The 24,337-nt window shown below is 34.3% G+C and overlaps 1 protein-coding gene across 4 annotated transcripts in view; it reads left to right on the top strand.

Moving 5' to 3' along the window:
* The window catches only part of LOC108054185 (protein real-time), a 64,920-nt gene that overhangs the window by 26,899 nt on the left and 13,684 nt on the right, over window positions 1-24,337 (top strand). For 3 of the 4 annotated variants that reach the window (XM_044393453.2, XM_044393452.2, XM_044393450.2), the window contains exon 2: window positions 11,333-12,268. The exons of the other annotated variant lie outside the window; for it this stretch is intronic. In XM_044393453.2, coding sequence (XP_044249388.1) covers window positions 11,333-12,268 — 936 coding nt within the window. The remainder of the gene's footprint in view (window positions 1-11,332; window positions 12,269-24,337) is intronic. 4 annotated transcript variants of the gene reach the window in all.

Below are 24,337 nucleotides of genomic sequence, written 5' to 3' on the forward strand. Positions count from 1 at the left end.
CAAAATACACAGGGGTAACACAAACATTGGAAGATTCAATGCAACAATCCATAAGAGTTATAGAAAGATTTAAAAAAATGCATAATGCCGCGTTTAGCAGAACAACATGATCAAAGATCACTGTTGGATTTCTTAAGATAGTTCTGCTGAACGCACATGATCACTGATTATGATCATGCATGAATCTTACATTATGTTTGCATAAGTTATCAGCTGGACAGAAACAAAAAAAATTTCTCTTTCGACACAACTTACACTATTTTCTTGAAAACATAAGTACTTTTTTCAAAACAAAGCAATATATTGTTTAAATATAGAATGTCATACTGCGTTTAGCATGGAATTAAATTCCCAATCCGTTGCCATTCAAGCCTAGAAACATTACACTGGTCGACAAAAAAAAAGCCCAAGAATAAAAGCTACAAATCCTGAAAGGATTTTAGCTGTAGATTACTACCTCATACTTGGAAACTTTCCATCACGTCGAAGTTTTGAGAAATCCGTGGTCAAAGTTCAAAATGTTCTATTTTTAGGCACTTTTTGCGACATAATAGTAAGAAAACCCTTCGTAGCCCAGACCCACAATTTAGCGGAAAATGTACTTTGAACCTTTAACTTCAAGATTGTCCAATTACAAAGTTGGGCGACCTCAACTTCTTTAGCTACAATGGATTTTACTGAAGTACTTTTTGTCACTTTTTTTCATCTATAGTAGCCTGATATTTTTAATGTATTGTATGTGTACGGGTCTCAGTTCAACAAGGAAAATATCAGGCTACTATAGATGAAAAAAAGTACTTCTGTAAAATCCATTGTAGCTAAAGATATAGAGGTCGCCCAGCTTTGTGATTGGACACTCTTGAAGTTAAAGGTTCAAGGTACCACTTCCGCTAAATTGTGGCTCTGGGCTACGAAAGGTTTTCTTACTATTAAGCCGCAAAAAGTGCCGAAAAATCGAAAATTTGGATCTTTGACCACGGATTTCTAAAAACTTCGACGTGATGGAAAGTTTCCAAGTATGAGGTAGTAATCTACAGCTAAAATTCTTTGAGGTTTTGAAGCGTTTATTCTTGGGCCAAGAAAAAGTCTTGATTTTGTCGACCTGTGTTATTGAAAGCAAAATTGTTTGATAGAAAAAATTGATAAGATACTCTTTATCAATTTCGGAGAATTTTGAATTTGTGTTGGGTAAAAACTGCTCATTTGGGTGAAAATTTTCACTTGTTCTTTTTTTTCTTGAATCAACTCAGTTTGCTCACTTACTCACTTGTTCACTTGTCACTTGTTCTTTCTACATAAAAAAACATGTGGTTTTCAGATGTCAGATGTTTGCAACGCAGTGAAGGAGACGTTCCCGACCCCATAAAGTACATATATTCTTGATCTTTTGATTTTTGACAACCTAAAAACAAAATTTAAATAAATTCAGCGTATCTGGAATCCCTGGAACTGCACCGAGTGAGCATTAAACTATAGGTATTTACTTTATCTGCAAGGGTATATAAGCTTCGGCTGACCGAAGCTAGCTTCCTTTCTTGTTTTAAATCTTTTTAAAATTATTATGGATTGTTTGCATAAGTTAACAGATGGACAAAACATAAACAAACAGATTCCTTTTTCGACACAAATCCTTACACTAATTTCATTCAAAACATTAGTAGTTTGCCCAAAGCCTAAAAACATTATTTTAAAAAACATTTTTTTAAGAAAAAATTGATAAGATACGAATTTGATTAAATTTACATGTATATTTTTATTAAACTCTTTTTCAATTTCGGAGAGTTTTGACTATTGCTGTCTCGCTCTTACCCAGATAAACTTATGCATTTTTGTATGAATTAAGAGTACAAAAATATGAATTTCAAAGCTGTACTTTGTCCAAAGCAAAGCAAAAAACCCCCAAAATATTGATTATCACGCCGCGTTAAGTTCGTAAATCAATTCCAAATCGACTAGCGTTTAACTCTGGAAAACAAACTTGTTTTCTTAAAAAAATTGCTAAAAGTTTTACATAGCTCTCCAACAACCAATATAATAATTTTGATTAAGATTTAAGAAATATTTTTAATGTAAGTTCGCCTTGAAATGTTACAACCGCTTCAAAATGTGATGGGATGTTTATCCTTCGACAGTTAAAAAAAAATTAATGTCTCCAATTCTTATTTTAAAAAGTTGAAGCAATAGTATCGCCTTTAAGTGGACATTTTTGAAAAGAATTCCAGAGATAGGATAATTTAAGGCTTAATTTTTTTTAATCGGTCCTTCAAAACTAAACCTGTTGATATTAGCATTGCTACATCGTTCTACCTTTTCTCCTTTGTTAATTGCCCCTGTATTATAAAAGGGTATATTGTATTCGTGCAAAAGTATGCAACAGCTAGAAGGAAGCATTTCCGACCCTATAAAGTACATATATTCTTGATCAGGGTCACTAGCCGAGTCGATATAGCCATGTCCGTCTGTTTGTCTGTCGGTATGAACGCTGAGATCTCGGAAACTATTAAAGCTAGAGGATTGACATTTTGCATGCAGATTCTAGGAGTTCCTACGCAGCGCAAGTTTGTTTCAAAAAGATGCCACGCCCCCTCTAACGCCCACAATCGCTTATATACGAATTAAAAATTTCAATATTTCGGAAAAGTAAAAATGCAGTTTTATTGTGTTAATGAATACCGAAATATCGAAATGTAGAACATTTTTTAAATCGGACCACTCGTTAAAAAGTTACGGCGGATCAAAGTTTTTATCTCCATCTCCTTCGCACTCCCTTTAGCTGAGTAACGGGTATCTGATAGTCGGGGCACCCGACTATAGCGTTCTCTCTTTGTTTTTTAAAGATGCAATTTTTAAACTATTTAAACTGAGTTATGTTTACTCGTTGTAAAGATGTTATTTTTTGATAATTAATTATTTACCTAAGAATGTAGCAAAGCTAATTTTATGCACATGGGTAAATACAAACCAAATACCCTTGGCGAATTTGCTACCGGGGGGTTTTTAGAAGGTAGCCATAAAAGACAACTCTTATAAGGGAATCAAATATGCGGAGCAATGTTTCCATTTCCATTTGTTTAAACAATTTGAGGAAAGTGTAAGAAAGGGTAAGAGAATCAATTGATTTGAATATTTCGTAATTTCAATGCTATTTGCATTTTAAAACACAACAATCTATAAGAAAATGTTTTCGAGCTGTTTTAGAAATGTAAATGCAATTTTTTGTATGCAAAAGGATATCAGTATTGTCAATAATTTGAATTTAACACGCAAATATATAGGGATTGTGTTTATAAAAAACTCATTTTGTGGCTCTTATATATTTCATCCATGTGTGTGTGCAAGGGAGCGAAACAATGTTTTTTACAAATTAACAATTTGTCAATATCTCAACGTTTGAAAACTAATAAATAGTTTGCTGATCAGTTTTTTGCATTTAAAAAATAAAAGCAATTTTAAGGAATATTTCGACTGTAAAATTCAGCTTAATGTGATTTCTGTTAGGTCTACCGATAAAGAAAAGATTTGCGATATAATCGATTTTTTAACCGCGCATTTTAAACGTGTTATGAGTGTGGTATTTTCCCCTTGCGCAGTCACACTTAAAACGCGACAGCAGATATACATACATACATAGATGCCCCAGCGGAAAACCCACCGGGAAAATTCCTCTGGAAAAAAACATATTTTCATGAGGTTTCTCCATACAAGCGGAAGGGACAAAACGTCATTCACCCCTTACATTTCTTCCATCTCTGGTTTCAAAATACACAGGGGTAACACAAAAAGTAAGGGGGAAATGAGGTTTCTATCTGGATCTCTGGCAGTAGAATGCACGCCAAAATCCACTGGTTTTTCGACTTCCCGCATTATAGATTTTCCATACGTACGCAGTTATGGTTTTCCTCCACTTGCAATATCTGCTTTTCTACACCCTCCCAGTTTTGGTTTTTCCAGACCCTCGCAGTTTTTGTTTTGCACTGCTTTGCAGTATCTGATTTCCCACAATAAAAATCATTTTTTTTGTAATATTTGTTTGTGTATTTATAAATAATATTTACAATCGAAGCATTGAAACTAAAAATTTTTAATGCCTGAAGGTATCCATGTCTTGTCTGTCTTTTGAAAATATCAAAAATAAATAAGATATGAATGTAAGACCGATCATTTACCCTCTGTTCAGTTGTTTTATGTCGGGTATCTATATCAAAAACTATGAGAAGAAAAAATAAAATATGACAAACGCAGACGCAACACTTCTGGTCCCAAGAAGTCTCAATTGGCCTGGCTGAAATAAATGTAATATTTTGATTAAGTTAAATAACTAAGTTAGTACTGAAGTACTATTTATACAACCATTAAATAAACACCTCACACCATTTACCACTGGTAAAGATTAAAAACATTTCAAGTGTCACTGAAATGCAGAATTTGTGTTGAAGATAGCATCCGGAGGCGTATATTAATTAATGGCGAAAATATCTGTGGTACTAACCTTTGTAACGCTGAAATAAAGATATTCAAACAACAATATTTCTGTTATCACTTACCCTTTTCTTGTTTTTCTCTTGAATTAACCGAACGATTTTTCACTTTTTTGGACGAAATGTAAAATGATTTGACCCTGCATCATATACTTAATAATACCAAAATGCAGATAAATTTGGTGAAAATTTCGTTGTAAAGTAGGGTCACACTTTGGCGCCGAATAAATATTTCGTTTAAACAATATTTTTCAGGGACCGTAATCAATAAAGGTTACGTATATTATAGGTATATTAGGCATTTTTCGTGTTATCAATATATGTAATATACGTAACCTTTAATGATTACGGTCTTTGAAAAATATTGTTAAAACGAAAGATTTATTCGCGTGTGACCTTAACTTACAACAAAATTATGACCAAATTTTGTAATGCAGGGTCACATCAATTTAAAATTTGTTAAAAAAGTGGAAACAGATAATTTTAATCAAAAAAACAATAAAAAGGAGAGTGATAAAATAAATATTGTCTTTTAATAATCTTTATTTCAGCGTTACAGAGGTTAGTACCACAGATATTTTCGCCATTAATAAATATACGCCTCCAGATGCAATCTTCAATACAAATTGTGCATTTCAGTGTTTGGCATAATGCCGACGTCTTGGACTTCTTGAACTCTAAGCCGGCATGACCTCGAGTTTGCTAAAAACTTCTCTATCACTTGCAATGTTTTTAGTCTTCAACAGTGGTAAATGGTGTTCGGTGTTCATTAAATGGTTGTATGAATAGTATCAAAATATTACATTTATTTCAGCCAGACCGATTGAGACTTCTTGGGACCAGAAGTGTTGCGCCTGCGCTTGTCATATTTTATTTTTTCTTCTCATAGTTTTTGATGATACACGACATAAAATACCTGATCAGAGGGAAAATGATCGGCCATGGCAAACCAGGCATTCGTTTCTTCTTCTTAGTTGGCTTTGGGAAATCAGCTGTCATTCTATCGAGCCGAAAACGCTTAACAGGGACTCCGAGTCCCTGTCAAAGTTAGCTCTCACATTGGTGCTCGAGAGCGCCAAAATGCCTTATCAGGGACTTAATCTGTTCGAGAAATGTTAGCCGGCACTTGAGAAACCGGCCTGCTCCTAAAAAACAATCCAAAAACCAAAAAAAAATAGGGGAGAGGTCTGTAGGTTGAGACAGTCTGTAAGTTGAGACACTCAATTTTCTCAAAACTTTTCCACTAAAAAAATTTTTTCTATTTTTTTTTTGTAGTCCTTTTTAGTGACAAAACTTTTGGGGAAAACATTATAAGCCAGGCTCTAGCCAGATTTAAGCTGTGAGAGTCGTGTACCATTTTGCACCAAAAAAGTTTTTGTCTACTTTTTTCAAAATTCCATTTAAAATTAATAACGTCCTTAAATTAACTTGGTAAGAGATTTAAAACATTAGTATATTAACTGTTAACTAATTAAAAAAAGAATCAGCTTAATGTGACAGTCAGAACAAAAGTTATTAATTTTTTCCCGAAACATCCCATTTTGTGTAAGTTGACACACCCGTTTTTCATACAAAAAGGCCTTAATGCCAACAGAGGTCGCTTTCTGCCTAGCACATTTCTTTGATATTAGGGGAAAAGTGAATGTTCAAAGAGCCTTTTGATTTTAATTGTTATTTAATCGAAGTTCTTAAAAAATGGATGGGAAATAATTTAGGACGAACTAAAATTGACATAAATAAATAGTTCCTTATAGTTTGGAGTACTTTTTGTGTGAGTATTATTGACTTTAAAAAGTGTCTCAACCTACAGACCTCTTTTTCAAATTGTCATTTTTTGGCACTTTTAAAAAAAAATTATTTTATAGTTTTCCCAAGGGAAAAAAAAATTTTTTTTTGCTTTATTTTACAGCTAAAAGACTAAGCTTTCGATCGGTACTTAACACGTGAAGTTTCAAATGCGAATGTCCAAATGGGAGACTAAAAACAAAAGGTGTCTCAACCTACAGACCTCTCCCCTAATAAATACCGCAGGACAACAAAATGGACTTTATTAAAAGATGCAGGCCTATTGGCATTAAAATATGTTAATATAGACGTATACAACCATATCTGCATACTTAGTTTTCGCGTTTAACGGGTGGTATTTGCGCAACCGCGGTTTGAAAAAATACCAACATTTAATGTTTGTATTTAAGATATCTTCGAGGGTCTGTGCTCAATTATAATAAAACCTATACCAAAAAATTTCTTAGATGACCTTTTACATAATTGCATTTAAGGTTCCATCGTAATTTGATTTAATCAAAGCCTATGAGCCATTGTTCGAGTATTATTATTTGTTCGAGTATTTTTATGGGAGGCATAAGATATAGTGGTCCAATCCTGCTCGTTCATTGACATAGCTTCAAAAGTGAAAGACTAGTTCCCATAGAAACAGACGTGGCTATTGGTGCTGATCAATAATGTTTATAGTCGGAAATGTCTCCTTCACTACGTTGTAAATTTGTGACTAAAACTGTACTACTCTCTGCAAGGGTATAAAAATGTCAAAGTTAAAATCCCATTCAGAGCTAAATGGAAGGGATAGGCTATAGCAGAGAACACCTGCTTGTTCACATGTCCTTCATGCAAAGCGAAGCATTTTAGATTATTTCCGTCCTCTTCATGACAATTGGGCCAGACCATCTAAATAATTAAAAAATCAAATATAACGACACAATTCGTTTTAAGCTAAAAAGTGACCACGTATTGGCTCTGGTTCGTACCGCATGCTGAATTATTTATCTCTTAAATATCCACATGCAGCCTTCAGTGAGGTGAGAGAAAATAGTATTTAAAAAAGAAAGGAAAGTAAAGAATCCCTAATTTCGACGCATTTCAAGATCAGACTTTTTATAGATAGGGGAGAGGTCTGCAGTTTGGGACGAACGAAATATTTCGTTTTTAAACGTCACATCTCCGCGCGGAGATATGTCTTGCAGAAGGGCGGAGATATGACGTTTAAAAACGACATATCTCCGCGTTGATTAACGGGGGAAATATGTCGTTTTTAAATGTCATATCTCCGCCAAATAAATCGCGACATATCTCCGCCGACGAAATGCACTGGGCGGAGATATGACGGCGGAGATATGTCGTTATCCCCCAATGTTTTGTGTAGAAGTTAACCTATAAATATTTGTGTTTCGTGGAGTAGAACTAGCAAGTGTACGCAGGATTGCTAAAAGTGCGAATGTGGTAATATGTGTTATTGTGTATATGATTAAATGGAGTTAATAACTTTTGCGCATACTTGCGCCATTTCGTAATATTTAAATAGATTCGGAACAACTCGGCATTAGTAGGGGCGAACTGCTGGAAGTGTGGCTGAAGAATAATCGCAGCTTTGTCGATACCGTTCACTGGATGTGCGAAAGGTTCAAAAATTAAAACAGACTGTCTGAAAATACGCTGATTGGCATCAAGAAGACATTAAAAACTTTTGTTTGTCATGTTAGTAAGGTGCTAAAGAAACACAATAGGCATGTTAAATGCTTCAAAAATGGCTTGCATCAGAAATATAATTTTCTGAAAAAAACAAGACTAGTCGGCCCCATTTAAATTACGAGAATGGTGGATCGCGTTTGAAAAGAAAGATGGCTTCAGATCTCTCAAAAGAAAATCCTACAAGTCTTCTAATGCGCTTTTAGAGGCACCCCCTGTTGATGCAGTAATTGATAACCCGCATTTCGATTTCGAACAAAATTTGGACTTCGAGTTAAATACAGATGATTAGTAAGATAAAACAAGAGAGAACGTTATAGTCGGGTGCCCCGACTATCAGATACCCGTTACTCAGGTAAAGGGAGTGCGAGGGAGATGGAGATAGAGATAGAAAACGTTGATCACGCATAACTTTTTAACGAATGGACCGATTTGAAAAATTTCTTCTACATTTCGATAGGTATTGATAAACACCATAAAACTGCATTTTTACTTTTCCGAAATATTGAAATTTTTAAAATCGTATATAAGGGATTGTGGGCGTTAGAGGGGGCGTGGCACTCTTTTGAAACAAACTTGCGCTGCGTAGGAACTCCTAGAATCTGCATGCAAAGTGTCAATCTTCTAGCTTTTATAGTTTCCGAGATCTCAGCGTTCATACGGACAGACGGACAGACAGACAGACGGACAGACGGACAGACGGACATGGCTAGATCGACTCGGCTAGTGATCCTGATCAAGAATATATATAGTTTATAGGGTCGGAAACGCTTCCTTCTGCCTGTTACATACTTTTGCACGAATCTAGTATACCCTTTTACTCTACGAGTAACGGGTATAAATATAACACGTAAATTTTATTTATATATGGAATTTGGCCGGCTGACTGGGGGTGGTAAAAATCAAAAACTAATGAAAACCGAAATTTTACAATGGTCTTAATATTATGTACAAAAAAATTGAAATCCGTATGTTAAAACAAGAGAGAACGCTATAGTCGGGTGCTTCGACTATCAGATACCCGTTACTCAGCTAAAGAAAGTGCGGAGATAAAAACTTTGATCCGCCGTAACTTTTTAACGAGTGGTCCGATTTAAAAAATTTCTTTTACATTTCGATAGGTATTTATAAACACAATAAAACTGCATTTTTACTTTTCCGAAATATTGAAATTTTTTAAATCGTATATAAGCGATTGTGGGCGTTAGAGGGGGCTGGCACCCTTTTGAAACAAACTTGCGCTGCGTAGGAACTCCTAGAATCTGCATGCAAAATGTCAATCTTCTAGCTTTTATAGTTTCCGAGATCTCAGCGTTCATACGGACAGACAGACAGACAGACAGACGGACAGACGAACATGGCTATATCGACTCGGCTAGTGACCCTGATCAAGAATATATATACTTTATAGGGTCGGAAATGCTTCCTTCTAGCTGTTACATACTTTTGCACAAATACAATGTACCCTTTTACTCTACGAGTAACCGGTATAATTACCTTCGCGGTCGGGGGTGGTTCATGTGGGCGTGGTCAAAATCAAAAACTAATGAAAACCGAAATTTTACAATGGTCTTAATATTATGTAGAAAAAAATTTAAGTCCGTATTGTTAAAATTACCTTCGCGGTCGGGGGTGGTTCATGTGGGCGTGGTCAAAATCAAAAACTAATGAAAACCGAAATTTTACAATGGTCTTAATATTATGTAAAAAAAATTGAAATCCGTATCTTTAAAATTAGACTTTATGCCAAAAAAAAGGCTTTTCATCCCAATGTGCAATGCTTAAAGCATAGATAATTAAATGCTCAACAAATATTAAACTAACAGATTATTTTGACAGTCAGAAAAAAAAAGTTATTCATTTTTTCCGAAGCAACCCATTTTGTGTAAGTGTCCCGAGCGTGTAAGTTGAGACACCCGTTTTGTTTTGCATTCAAAAAGGCCTCAGCCCGAAATGTGATGTGTGGGAAAATGTGATCGTTCAAAGAGCCTTTATTTTTAACTGCAATTTGGTCGAAGTTAATAAAAAATGGACGGGAACTAAGTTAAAACGATAAAATTAACATAAATAAATAGTTTCTAAAAGTTTAAAAAACATTTAGTGTGAGTTTTACTGACTTATAAAAGTGTCCCAAATTACAGACCTCTTTTTCAAACAAAAATTTTTTTTTTAGTTTTCACTAAGGGAAAAAAAAATAGTTTTTGTTCTTTTTTAAACTAATAGACTTACTTTTTGATCAGTACCTAATTCGTAAAGTTTCATAAGTGAGTGTCGAAATGGCAGATCGAAAACAAAAGGTGTACCGAACTACAAACCTCTTCCCTACATATTTATACCCGTTACTGTTAGAGTAAAAAGGTATATTGTATTCGTGCGAAAGTATGTAACAGCTAGAAGGAAGCGTTTCCGACCCTATAAAGTATATATATTCTTGATCGGTTGAGATTTCCCACACATATTCTTAAGCTTCCTACGCAGCGCAAGTTTATTAAAGATTTCCGAAAAGTATAAATGCAATTTTGTTGTTTGTATTTATACCTATCGAAATGTAGAAGACATTTTTCAAATCGGACCAGTCATTAAAAAGTTATACGCAATCAAAAAAATAATATATATCCATCTCCCTCGCACTCCCTTTAGCTGAGTGACGGGTATTAGATAGTCGGGACAGCAAGCCTATAGCGTTTGCACTCTCTTTAGCTGAGTGACGGATATTAAATAGCGTTCTCTCTTGTTTAAAAATAATGTTTGTTCTCACCGTGGTTTTATTTAGATCTCGCCTTGTGCTCAGGGTTCGAAAATACTACTAACATACTACTATTTTGACCGCAGCTGTATACTTTTATGTTTTTTGACTATGTTTTCTAGAATTTGTTACTGCCTTAAAAAAAATCCTAAAATTATTCTAAGTATGGGGTTTGAAAGATAAAGAGAGCATCTTTTAAAAAACTTTAACATCGAATCAAACAATGCATCCGTTTGCCTTTGAGAACTCTGGAAAGTTTGCCACTTTCAGCATTTATCGAACTTTGAGGTCCTTTTGCTAAGAATCCTTGCGTCGGGAAAGTTTTTGAAAAACGCAGTTTAACTTGGGAATTCATAACGAATCCAAAAATATAGCATCCATCGAGGTAAATTTAAAAAGCACTAAAAATGCTGCACAGTGTTATCAATGATTATTTTTGAGGAATATTATAAAAATCATGGCGATAATGAATAGATTAAACAAAGAGAAACACTATGCTGTTTTCCTTTTTTGCGTATGTCGATCCTAAGTGCATGATTTTTTGTTTAAAAAAATAGATCAATAATCATTATTTACGTTCCCTGGTATTCTTTTTATGATTGCATATTTCGGTTTCATTTTGCAGGCTTACGAGCGACGTTTCCCTACATGTGCGCAGATGCCCATCGTGCTAGACTGTGAGATTATTAACGACGAAACCCTGGAAAACGGGTCGAAACGTAACACGAGCCGGCGCTGCAAATTGGCGGTGGACGCACCTTACATTTTTAAGAAGCTTATCGGCGTGGATTATGTGTTCTTTCTACAGCACAACTACTTGGACATGGGAAGCCGCACGTTAAGCATCGAGGCAGTTAATGAGAGTTTCTCATCACGCATCGAAATCTTTGAACGGTGTCGCTACTACGCTCACCCAGAAAACTCTGAGTGGACGTGCTTCGACCAGTCGGCTACACTAGACATAAAAAACTTCTTCGGCTTTGAAAACTCAATGGAGAAAATGGGCATGAAGCAATATACCCAGACAACGCTTAAGGGCAAAGAGATTATTGAGTTCTTTATTAGCCAGCTGCGCGATGAAGGCATCACATACGTGGATATTTGGACATCTCCAGCCAACGCCTCCAAGTCTCCGTCCGTGGACCAGGCTCTAGATCAGCAGCACAGTATCTTGCTTGATGGCGATTTTATCGCCCGCAATCTGGGCCAACTCTCTCCTATGCAGGAGTCCAAGCTACTTGAGCTGCGAAAAATGCTGGATGGTGTCGATGACTTAGAGCAAGTGCCTAGCTATCAGACCATCCTGCGTTTCCTAGCAGCCAGGGACTGGCACGTGAGCCAGGCTTTCGCCATGCTACGAGACTCGCTCCGCTGGCGTCGGGAACACCGCATAGACTTACTGCTGTCGGAGTATTCTAAGCCGGCTGTTGTGGTGGAACACTTCCCGGGTGGCTGGCACCACATTGACAAGGACGGTCGCCCTATTTACATTCTGCGACTGGGACACATGGACGTCAAAGGCTTGCTAAAGTCACTGGGGATGGACGGCTTACTTCGATTGGTAAGAAACTACATACTCACAAAGATAAATAGAACAGAAACCGAAAATAATGATTATTTTTTTGAGTAAAAAATACAAATCTTTAGGGGAGAGTGGGGTAATTTCGTCACAGGGGCAATTTCGTCACCTGCAATATTTCGGAATCCATAAGTCTTAAAAATATATAATTTTTTTTTGTTTTAGTCCCTCAAGACGGCATGACACAACCAATGCATTTTTTTTAAATAAGCTATAATATTAAATGTATTTTAACAGTTCAAAAGCTACATTTAGTTCTCGACGAAATTTTTTCTGTATGCCACAATTTAAAAGGAATAAGATACACGATTTTTTATAAAATACACAGTGCTATAATGTGCATTTCTGCGTTAGTAATTTTTCACTTCGCGCCTAATTTCGGAAGAAAAATAATTATTTCTAAAAAAGTACTGTCTGGAGAAATTTCGCCACCATATGCTTAGGGTAAATTCGCACCTATTTTAAATACATATTTTTTTATTTAACGAGCTGGCTAACGAACCGACTACCAGCAGCAGCAACAAATATAGGACGTCAACAAAAATGGTACGCTGCAAGCGCACTTTGAGTGATATTTTTAAGCGAAATAATATCGCTCACATAATAATCATTATTTCTGAGCGATATTTTTTTTCGCTTACAAAATAATTATTAAATGGAGATTTTTACTATTTCACTTATAATGATTACGGTCCCTGAAATAGAATCAAAAACATGCAAAGTTCCAAAGTTTTTGAAAAAATGATGCACCCAAAAAAAAAATCGACTAAAATCGCCCTTGGTTTTAGAAAATCGCCTATGCATTTGCTTTACTGGCGATTTTGTCTATATTAAAGAAAGTAGGTTTTTAAAATCAAAGACGTTCTAAAATCAAAAAAAAATAGACTGCAATTTAGAAATTTTTTGCTAGAAAGTAAAAAAATATTTCTTAGAATTTTGAAATAAAGGTTTTCTAAAAAATAGAAATACGGTTTTTTTTTTAAATATAGACAAATATTTTTTAAGTAACAAAAAAAATTTCTTAAATTCAGAAAATACAAAAATCTATTTTCGGGATTCGGAACTGTACCCGGCTGTTTCTGTGACGCCACGGCCTTTGTGTTGTTTTTTTTTTTTCGTTCTTGGTTGTCACCTTATTTGATTTTCCTTTAATTGAGCACATGGGTGGTTTCAAATCGGAACTGTAATAATAACTGAAAAGAGTATACAAATTACAAGTTATAAATATAAAAACCCAATAACTTACTATTTTGAGAAAAACATCTTGGTCGCCACACGCGGGAATCGAACCGCTAACCGCTCGCCTCACAGTTTGCAGTCAAGCACTATACTAGCTACGCCACGGAAGCATCACGTGAGGCGCTGTACAAAGTCTATTCACATTTTTTCTCCTATTTTTACTCAAATTGATCTGGCTCTCTTCCTTTATTCCTTTTAGTTGTTCATTTAATTTTGCTCTTAAATATTTATTGATTAATATTAATATTTATATATTGATTATGGTTCTATAGTAACAGTAATTGAATGTTTCAAGTTTGAAAGACTTAAACATCATTTTTATCAAAATATAATTATTCATGAGCTAAAAAAATGCAATACATTTTTTTTTATTAATATGTAACTATTATTGGTAAAAAAAAAAAAAAACCCCATGAGTTTTTCGTCTCGACGTGGGTTTGAACTCACTCTTGCAGCCGCAAGCTTGAATAACATATGCATGCACGCACGCGTTAGACCCCTAGGCTACCAATCCCGGAAATTTTCTTCAATTAATAGCGATTTTTTCTTAGGCTAAAAAAATTTTTTCTAAAAAGTGTTTAAGAAGGGAAATCGATCAAATACGGTTAAATTTTTTATTTTCTAGAAAAATATTTCTTAATATCACACATTTTTTTCTAAATGTTAGAAAAATCTTCAAACATTTTTTCTGTTATTAGAAAAACAATATTTCTATTATGTAGAAATATTTTGTAGTATGCACATATATAGAGTACACACTGTACCAACGGCAACAATGTCAATGCCGAATGTGCAGGATCAGCACTCTTCAAGTGCAAACGCAATCCGATCGCGCACGCCTTCCGCGGGCGATAAGCGGCTGCGTCGGCAGTTCCCACAGCTTGGCGACAGCAACAAATTGATCCAAATGTAAGTGCACATAACATTCCCTCTCTGAGAACCACTCTCAGATATGTATAAGAATTATATGAAATAAGGCTAATACATAAATCCGCTGCGCCGCTGCCGGCTTGACCGACAGCGCTGCCCCAGATTGAGAGCTAAGAAGGAGTTATGGAAATCAACAGGGAGCAGTCTAAAACTCCTAACCAAAAGATCAACAACTCCTACAAAGGGGGATGAACTATTTGAAATAATGTAATGTGTTAAGTGACAAGTTTATACGCAAATAAAAACATTAAAATACTATTTGTAATAATGTAATGTGTTTAAGTGACAAGTTTATACGCAAATAAAAACATTAAAATTAGTATACCAGTATGTGCGTGTTATAACTTTGAACGGGATAATTATGGATCTACACAATTTATAATTTTAATGGCAATTTTTTTTTAGTTTTAGAAAAGTTCAGTCTTTTTTTTCTAAAATCAATGGCGATTTTAACCCTCAAAAAAAGAAAGATTAGAAAAATAAACCTTATAATTGACAAAAAAAAAATTATTTTTCTGTATTTCAGAAAATGTTTTCTAAAAAAAACTCGTTCAACTCTGAATTTTTTTGAAGATTAGAAAATTTTTGTTATTAACAGAAAAGTTTAACAGTGCGTATCACTGTTAAGTTATCAGCTGTGAAAGCCTGCTAATGCTTTAACGAGATGGCAGCGCTGGTAAATCGTTTATTTTGATTAAAAGTTTAAAAGATCAAAAAGAGTGTAATGAAACAACGCAAAGCCGTTTAGGAAATGCAGTTCAATCAGAAAATAATTTAATTTTTTTTTGTGAGCGTTCCGATGTATTTATTGTTTGTGGTGTTCCTAAAATCTTGGGAAAAATCTAACCTCAAAAAACATTAAAATTGGTATTGAATTTTTATTTTTAAATGGAGCTACAAAGTGAGTCCAGCTCTTTCCAGCTCTGGAACCTTTTTTATCTTGTAGAGTACTTAGTTCTTTGGCGCACTTTTGCACTTTTGCGCACTTTCTCTGAAATAAATGTTTTAAGCCCTCCATCAAAACATGAATAATTCACGTATTTTTGTATGGTCAATGTCAGTTACAGTGCAATCTTTGCAAAAGCGGTATGCAACTATCATTTTTATTAAATTTTAATTATTATACCCGTTACTCGTAGAGTAAAAGGGTATAATAGATTCGTGCAAAAGTATGTAACAGGTAGAAGGAAGCGTTTCCGACCCTATAAACTATATATATTCTTGATCGGGATCACTAGCCGAGTCGATCTAGCCATGTCCGTCTGTCCGTCTGTCTGTCTGTCTGTATGAACGCTGAGATCTCGGAAACTATAAAAGCTAGAAGATTGACATTTTGCATGCAGATTCTAGGAGTTCCTACGCAGCGCAAGTTTGTTTCAAAAGGGTGCCAGCCCCCTCTAACGCCCACAATCGCTTATATACGATTTAAAAAATTTCAATATTTTGGAAAAGTAAAAATGCAGTTTTATTGTGTTTATCAATACCTATCGAAATGTAGAAGAAATTTTTTAAATCGGATCATTCGTTAAAAAGTTACGGCGGATCAAAGTTTTTCTCCATCTCTTTCGCACTCCCTTTAGCTGAGTAACGGGTATCTGATAGTCGGGGCACCCGACTATAGCGTTCTCTCTTGTTTCAAAATTATGTTACATCATTGTTTCTATATAACTTGGTTATAAAGGTTTATAGTATTTTTGTTTAAATTGTTTAAAAAAATTGGGAATAATTATAAAAATAAAATTTCAATCCAAAAATACAAAAATGGAAAACTTTGATATATTTTTGAATATTGAATACGTTGTTCTTATTATAATAAGGGGTAAGAATTTCTCAACTGCGCATATGAAATTTTAGATTTTCTTCAAACTCGGGTACCTCGTAGAGTTTGGCTTGGTTCTCATCTGTGATTTTTTTTTAAATTTTTTGGGTGTCCATTTAGGGGCTCTATGAATTTTTGAAGTTAAGAACTTAAAAAATGTTCTCAAACTTCAAATTAGTATATCTCGAGAACGGCTTAAAGGAACAACGTGCAACTTTACACGTTTTTAAATGTGTATTGAGGGAGTTAGAAAATAATTATCTTAAATTTGTTGTTATCCCATAAGTATGAATTTTAATTATTTGAAATTTTTTTCTGGCTTTTGAATGTCTTCTTCATCCTATAAATGAAACTTAACTATCCAAGATTGTCCATCTCATAAGCAACTTAATTTACCCGAAGAAACATTTTTGTTCCCTTTCATCATTTCCAAGATATATAATTTTTTATGCGAATTTAGAAAAACCCTATTTATATTTCCAATGAGTACAATTCTTACATGTTTAAGCTGAAAGTTTGCACAACTCAATTACTCACTGATATTATGCACATATATTAATATCATAATTTTACCACCGTCCCTTCATATAGCTGTCATACAAATTGATGGATTTTCTTATTGTTAAGAAGGTAGGCTTTGAAAAATTAAAATTACAATCTGAAACAAAAATTTTTTCAAAGCCTACCTTCTTAACAATAAGAAAATCCATCGATTTGTATGGCAGCTATATGAAGGGACGGTGGTAAAATTATGATATTAATATAAGTGCATAATATCAGTGAGTAATTGAGTTGTGCAAACTTTCAGCTTAAACATGTAAGAATTGTACTTATTGGAAATATAAATAGAGTTTTTCTAAATTCCCATAAAAAATTATATATCTTGGAAATGATGAAGGGGAACCAAAATGTTTCTTCGGGTAAATTAAGTTGGTTATGAGATGGACAATTTTGGATAGTTAAGTTTCTTTTATAGGATGAAGAAGACATTCAAAAGCGCGATAAAAAATTACAAATAATTAAAATTCATACTTATTAAACAACAAAAAATTTAAGATAATTATTTTCTAACTGCACGTTGTTCTTCTAAGCCGTTCTCGAGATATACTAAAATAAAGTTTGAGAACATTTTTTAAGTTCTTAACTTCAAAAATTCATAGCGCCCCCAAATGGACACCAAAAAATTAAAAAAAAAAATCACAGATGATAACCAAGCCAAACTCTACGAGGTACCCGAGTTTGAAGAAAATCTAAAATTTCATATGCGCAGTTGAGAAATTCTTACCCTAAATTAAAAAAATATTTTGTTTTTACGGTTTTAAAATGTGTCTGGCGCCCACACCTTCAAGGATTTCTGAAAAATATAAATGCAATTTAGTTGTGTATATTTATACCTATCGATATGTAGAAGACATTTTTCAAATCGGACCATTCATTAAAAAGTTATACGCAATCAAAACAAGAAAGGAAGCTAGCTTCGGCAAGCCGAAGCTTATATACCCTTGCAGATCATTCTATTAATTTACAAATCGCAAAAATTTTAAATTTCTTATTATTTCACATTAATTTTTCGATCGTTTCTATCACAGCTATATGATATAGTAGTTCGATCTTTTAAAAATTAAAATCGAAATTCGGAAATATTTCAAAATAGTCATATCCCAGAGCAGAAGGAACTGTAATAAAAACCAACAAAGATATAATTGTTTTCCCATTAATTTCCATTTAATTTTTAGACCGTTCCTATGGCAGCTATATGATATAGTGATCCGATTTAAAAGACAAAAAAACCGAAATTCAGAAATATATAAAAAAAAATGTTCCCAAGAGTAGAAGGTAAAATTTCAAAAAACACCGGAGCTAGAATTTTTTACGTTTTTTTTTTGATCCTTCCTATGGGAGCTATAAGATATAGTTGTCCGATCCGTTTGGTTCCGACATATATACTACCTGCAATAGAAATACGACTTTTACGAAAGTTTCATCCCGATAGCTTTAAAACTGAGAGACTAGTTTGCGTAGAAACGGACGGACAGACGGACGGACAGACGGACAGACGTACATGGCTAGATCGACTCGTCTAGTGATGCTGATCAAGAATATATATACTTTATGGGGTCGGAAACGTCTCCTTCACTGCGTTGCAAACTTCTGACTGAAATCATAATACCCTCTGCAAGGGTATAAAAATGTTATATATCCATCTCCCCCGCACCTCCTTTAGCTGAGTGACGGGTATTAGATAGTCGGGACACCAAATTAAAATATTTTTTGGCAATCCTTCAAAGTCAGCTGTTTGAACTAAGTTGGGTGTGCCTTAATTTCTCTAAGAAGCGTGTCAAAAGTTTAATAAATTCTTCTCTACCAAAAATTCGTCAAGGTATGTATAATATTGCTTAGAGGACTTAAATTGGAAATGATCTTATTTCGTGGTGTATTTAATAGTTTTAATTGAACCATGTTTTATTTAAAAGAACTAGCAAAAGTGCGCGGGATTACAAAAAAAGCAAATGTGGCAATATGTACTATTTTATATATGATGAAATGGAGTTAATCGGGGGTGTCACAGAGACCGGGGACGGATTTGGGGATGGTTGGTTTAAAATCCAACCAATCAAAACAGTAGGTGTCACAGAAATCCGAGTGATTTCCTTTTTTCGGAAAATTTACCGAAAAACGACTAGGGCTGGATGCATAAACTAAATATCGAATATTGAATAATTATGGAGATTTGTTTGACATATTTTGACAATTTTCCAATAAGTTTTAAACTTAATTTTAGGTTTTTGTAGCAAAATTACAAAAAAAATACTTGTTTAAAGCGCATATTGTAACAATAAAAGAGAAAAATGAAAGATTTAAATTACCCGCCAGGCTATTACATATGTAATTTGGAAAGAGTTTTAAAAGCGAACCAAAATGTAATCTGCACGAACTCTTGGTCTAGAGTACTTGCGAAGGCATAAACTGCGAGAGGCTAGGATGCAGAGGAGATCCTTACAAGCAGTTTTACAAGCCAGGTCCTCCCGAGCAGTGGTCACAAGAACGAGGAAGCCCTGAGTAAATCCTTTGGCAGGGTCGACATCTTCGCGAATAAATCGCAAGAATATGGCATCTTGTGCTGCTGAATTCCGTTTACTCTTTGAAATTATCAACGTTTATTGGTTTACATTAATAATAAACAAAAATTTTTTACTTTTACTTTCATTTTGTCTTCTTGTTTCTTATCCGGCAAAAAATAGGACATTTTTTACGACAGTGCTGCCACCTTTTTGCAAAGACGGCATGTTTTTATTTATTTCTCAATAACTACAACTTTTTTAACATGAAATTTTTACCAGAAATAAGTTTTATTTTTAACTACAATTCTAAGTACCTTAACACAACATTTCGATAACTACTCCGAAATTTTGTATTTTAAAGTTAGTTAGCTACTTGGTACCACTGTCAGGTTGGACGGTTTGCCGATTGTTTCTTTTTAGCTAATTTTTTCGACAGGTTTTGTAAAAAACTTGTTTTTAAATATAACCCGAAGTAAATTTAGGATTTAGGGGATTTAGAAACCGTCAAAAATGACGTCTGTGACACCTAGATTTTCATCTTTGTCGAGCTGCTGCGCTTCCATTACTTATCCAATCATATTGATCTGTATGGCAAAGTTAGGCTCTGATCTATTGACTTAAAAATAAGTCTCTTACGATTGTAACGGGAATAAGCCAAAATGTTGGTATAATTTGCGAACGCTTCTTTTATTTTTTCCACAAAAATATCGGGCTAAAAAAAATTTTTTTTGGACTTTAAATTTCGTAAAAAATATCTCGCTTGTTGTAAATTAAGCTACAAGAATACACTTTAAACAAAAATTATAATAAAATTTATATCAGCTTTCATTAGTGAGAAATAGAGAAGAAAAAAATCGAAAAATCCGAAATTTAAAATTTTGAACTCTAAAAAATCTTTAAAAAAACTGTGCCATTGAAAAAAAATGAGTGGTATTTTTGTGATCTAGGGCTCCGGCACTAACAGAATTTGCCATCAATTGCTGGGAAGCACTCCAAGAATATTATTTTGCAAACTAGTGTAATTAGTGAAAATAAAAAAAATATAACACGTAAATTAATTTTATATATGGGATTCGGGCGGCTGACTGAGTGTGGTCAAAATCAAAAAAGAGCAAAAACCGAAATTTTACAATAGTCTCAATATTATGTACAAAATAATTGAGATCCTTATCGTTACAATTACTTACGGGGGCGGGAGTGGATCATTTGGTCGTGGTCAAAATCTAAAAATAATGAAAACCGAAATTTCACTATAGTCTCACTACTATGTAAAAAAAATTTGAAGTCCATATCTTCAAAATTAGAGTTTATGCCAGAAAAAAGGCAATTCATCCCAATTTGCAATGCATACATCTAATTTAATCAATCTTATAATATATAATTATACCCGTTACTCGTAGAGTAAAAGGGTATACTAGATTCGTGCAAAGTATGTAACAGCTAGAAGGAAGCGTTTCCGACCCCATAAAGTATATATATTCTTGATCAGGGTCACTAGCCGAGTCGATCTAGCCATGTCCGTCTGTCCGTCTGTCTGTCCGTCTGTCCGTCTGTCTGTCCGTCTGTCCGTCTGTCTGTCCGTATGAACGCTGAGATCTCGGAAACTACAAACGCTAGAAGGCTGAGATTTTCCACACATATTCTTGGGCCTCCTACGCAGCGCAAGTTTATTTCAACCGAGCGCCACGCCCCCTTTAACGCCCACAATCGCCCACTAACGATTTTAAAATGTGTCCTGCGCCCACATCTTTCAAGATTTCCGAGAAGTATAAACGCAATTTTTTTGTATGTATTTATACCTATCGAAATGTAGAAGACATTCTTCCAATCGGACGATTCATTAAAAAGTTATACGCAATCAAATTTGTTTTTATATCTATCTCCCTCGCACTCCCTTTAGCTGAGTGACGATTATTAGATAGTCGGGACACCAACCCGAGTACAGCGTTCGCACTCCCTTTAGCTGAGGGACGGGTATTAGATAGTAGGGACACCAACCCGACTATATCGTTCTCTCTTGTTTATATTTTAAAAACATCACACTGTGGGGCGCCTAGAACAAAAGCCTGCCAAAATTTTTTTTTTTTTTTTTAATATTTTTCAAAATGTTGCAATGCTACTTTTAAAACAATTGAATTCTCTATACAAATCAAAAAGAAAAAGTGATCTGTGAATAATGGTTCTCCCACTTAAGATATTAAAAGTTGATTTTTGAAAATAGAATAGAATAAGAAAAAAAAAGTATTTTTATCAGGTACCGTAAATAACAGTTATTTGTGATTTTTATTTTAAAAGGCATACTGAGATTTGTACAAGTTTTAATCAACAATTTAACTGGTTTTTATGCACTTTATAGACATGAACAAATAACAGTTAATTTGCTTTCCAGATTTGTTGAAATGCATATGGGCACTTCCAAAATGTCGCTCGGGACATTTGCACACCTTTAAAGTTGAATAAAAATTGTATAACAATGGATTTTAATTTTAATTATGGGCTTTTCTTTTCACCCTTCCCAAGCTCTATTTTTGGTAAAAATCTTGATTTTGTACCACTTTTAGTTTTTAAGATATCGGTAAAAAACTGACGTATTCGCTCGGGACAAAAATAGAAGTGGATTTCGGGGAAGTTCATACAACACCAGAAATTAGCGAATTCTGATGGAATACTTGAATGCGATTTTTTTAGAATGTTGTTCAAACATGTCGCTGTGAAATGCTTTTGGTTTTACTCAAAAATTCTTTGCCGTTTTTTTTTTATGCAGTTTCAACCACATTCGCTCGGGACATGTCGCTCGGGACATTTTTTCCGACTGTTTTGTAAAGCGGATTTCTTTACCTCTATCTCTCAATTGCTGGATGTTTTGCTTTTAACTTAATAGTTTAGCATGTGAATGAAGCATTCAGTACAGAAAAATGTCACATATTAGCGTTCCTATAGGATAAATTAACAACAGAAGAAAGGTCCAAAAAATAACAAAAAAAATAGCCAAAAACTGATTTTTGCGTATATTGGTGGGGTTTGTCTTAAAAATAATGAAACTATACTCCAAATTTGTAGTTAAGCTCAGTATCCAACTAATTAGAAACTAATATCGGGGCAAAATCATGTGGAAATATGTTTTATTCAAGTTTCAAGGTTTTTGGCTTGGTGGACTTTTTTTTGGAAGTGCCCATATACTTTGTGGACAAGAGTAAAAAGAACGTTATTTTTGACGTTTAAAACCAAATATCACAATAGTCTTTTTAAAATAAAAATCACAAATAACTGTTATTTACGGTTCCTGATTTTTATACATCCTTAAAATTTTTCTGAAAGCACCTAAGTTGTAAAGGTAACGATTGAAATTTTAAGAGAAACAAATTCTTAGAATATTCCGAAAAAAATTTTACTGCAAAATTACTATTTTTTAAAGTGGTAAAAAAAATGGATATTCTTGGACGTAAAGTAGTGTTACACCCTAGATCCCCGTTCAGTTCTTTTTTCGAAAAAAAAGTTTAGATATTTAACTACAAATTTTGTAATAATTAGCCTGCCTTTTGTGCCTCTTCTGAGAAAACCTCAGTTTAAGCCAGCAAGAAATGTTCATAAACTGAAATATCGTCAGTAGTCTTGTGTTGCTCATGAGTGAGTCAACAAAAAAGAGTTGCTCACTAACTTAAGTGAGTGAACATGTTCCTTCGAACTTGTTTTTTATTGTTCACTTGTTAATTTTTGCTCACTTGCTCCTTTTTGTTCACTTCCCAGCGGCGAAAATTGCCATTACAAAATGGATTACGAATGCATTACTTCTCCTCTCGTAATAGAGAAACAATGGATTACAACATGGATTACTTTGCCATAGGCATGGCCGCCTTGTAATGTGGTCGGGAGAAAATTTGCATTACTAGTAATGGGAAAAGTATGCTAGGGCCGAATCACCTTCGGGTCTCCATTACGAATTCAATATACTTTTCCGAAATTGTAATGCAAAATGTAGACGGACTAGAGAAAATTCAACATACAATTTGGAAAACGTATGATGAGTTGTAATGCATGTTCATTTATGAAAACAAAAAATATTCTTTCCTCATGTAGGAATTGAACATGGGTATTATTGTATAATGGATGGAAAGGCTAACCGCTCGGCCATTGTCTGTGCTTTTTTTAGTTCGTCAAACTATATTTAGAATGCATGCTGTTATTATTAAAGTTCCGAAGCTCAAACGTGAGGGAGGGGAAACGAAAAACGAACACATAGACAATAATTTTTATGTGTGTTTGTGATTTTTGACGAAGGGAAATCGTTAGCGAACGAAAAAACGAAGTCATAGGAGCCCTGATTACAACTTCTCTAACGAAAAGCAGCGATAGTAATCGGTTACATTTTCTTTACATGTAATGCATTTTTTCTCCAGACCCCATTCGCCTGTTCGCCGCTGGGTTGCTCAGATTTGCTCTCTTACTTGCTCTTTCTTGTTCACCTGTTCAGTTTGGCTCTTAGTTTACTTGCTCAGTTGCTCTCTTGCTGTTTTTGGCACAAAAAGTTTTTTTTTTAAATTTTAGGATGCATTTTGCATACGGTTTTACAGACAATGAGCTGTTTTCTCAGAGCCAGTGAAAAAGTTAAGGACAGAACGAATGAGCAAGTGAACAAGTGAGCAAGTGAACAAGTGAACAAGTGAGCAAGTAAAATAAGAGCCAAACTGAACAAGTGAACAAAAAAGAGCAAGTAAGAGAGCAAAACTGAGCAAGTGAACAAAAATGAACAAGTGAACAATAAAGAACAAGTTCGAAGGAACATGTTCACTCACTCAGTTTAGTGAGCAACTCTTTTTTGTTCATTCACTCATGAGCAACCCAATACTACAGAAGAACGCCTAAATCATTTACTGAATATATACGGTCAAGTGGGAAGCTCTTTACGTTACATTTCAGGCAGTTAAAATTTAAGAGGTTATACTCACACCATACTAGAAAATTATTAATGTCTGATTGTAAGCCGAAACCAGACTCTATATT

This window comes from Drosophila takahashii, chromosome 2L (genome assembly GCF_030179915.1).
Source record: "Drosophila takahashii strain IR98-3 E-12201 chromosome 2L, DtakHiC1v2, whole genome shotgun sequence".
Taxonomy (NCBI): domain Eukaryota; kingdom Metazoa; phylum Arthropoda; class Insecta; order Diptera; family Drosophilidae; genus Drosophila; species Drosophila takahashii.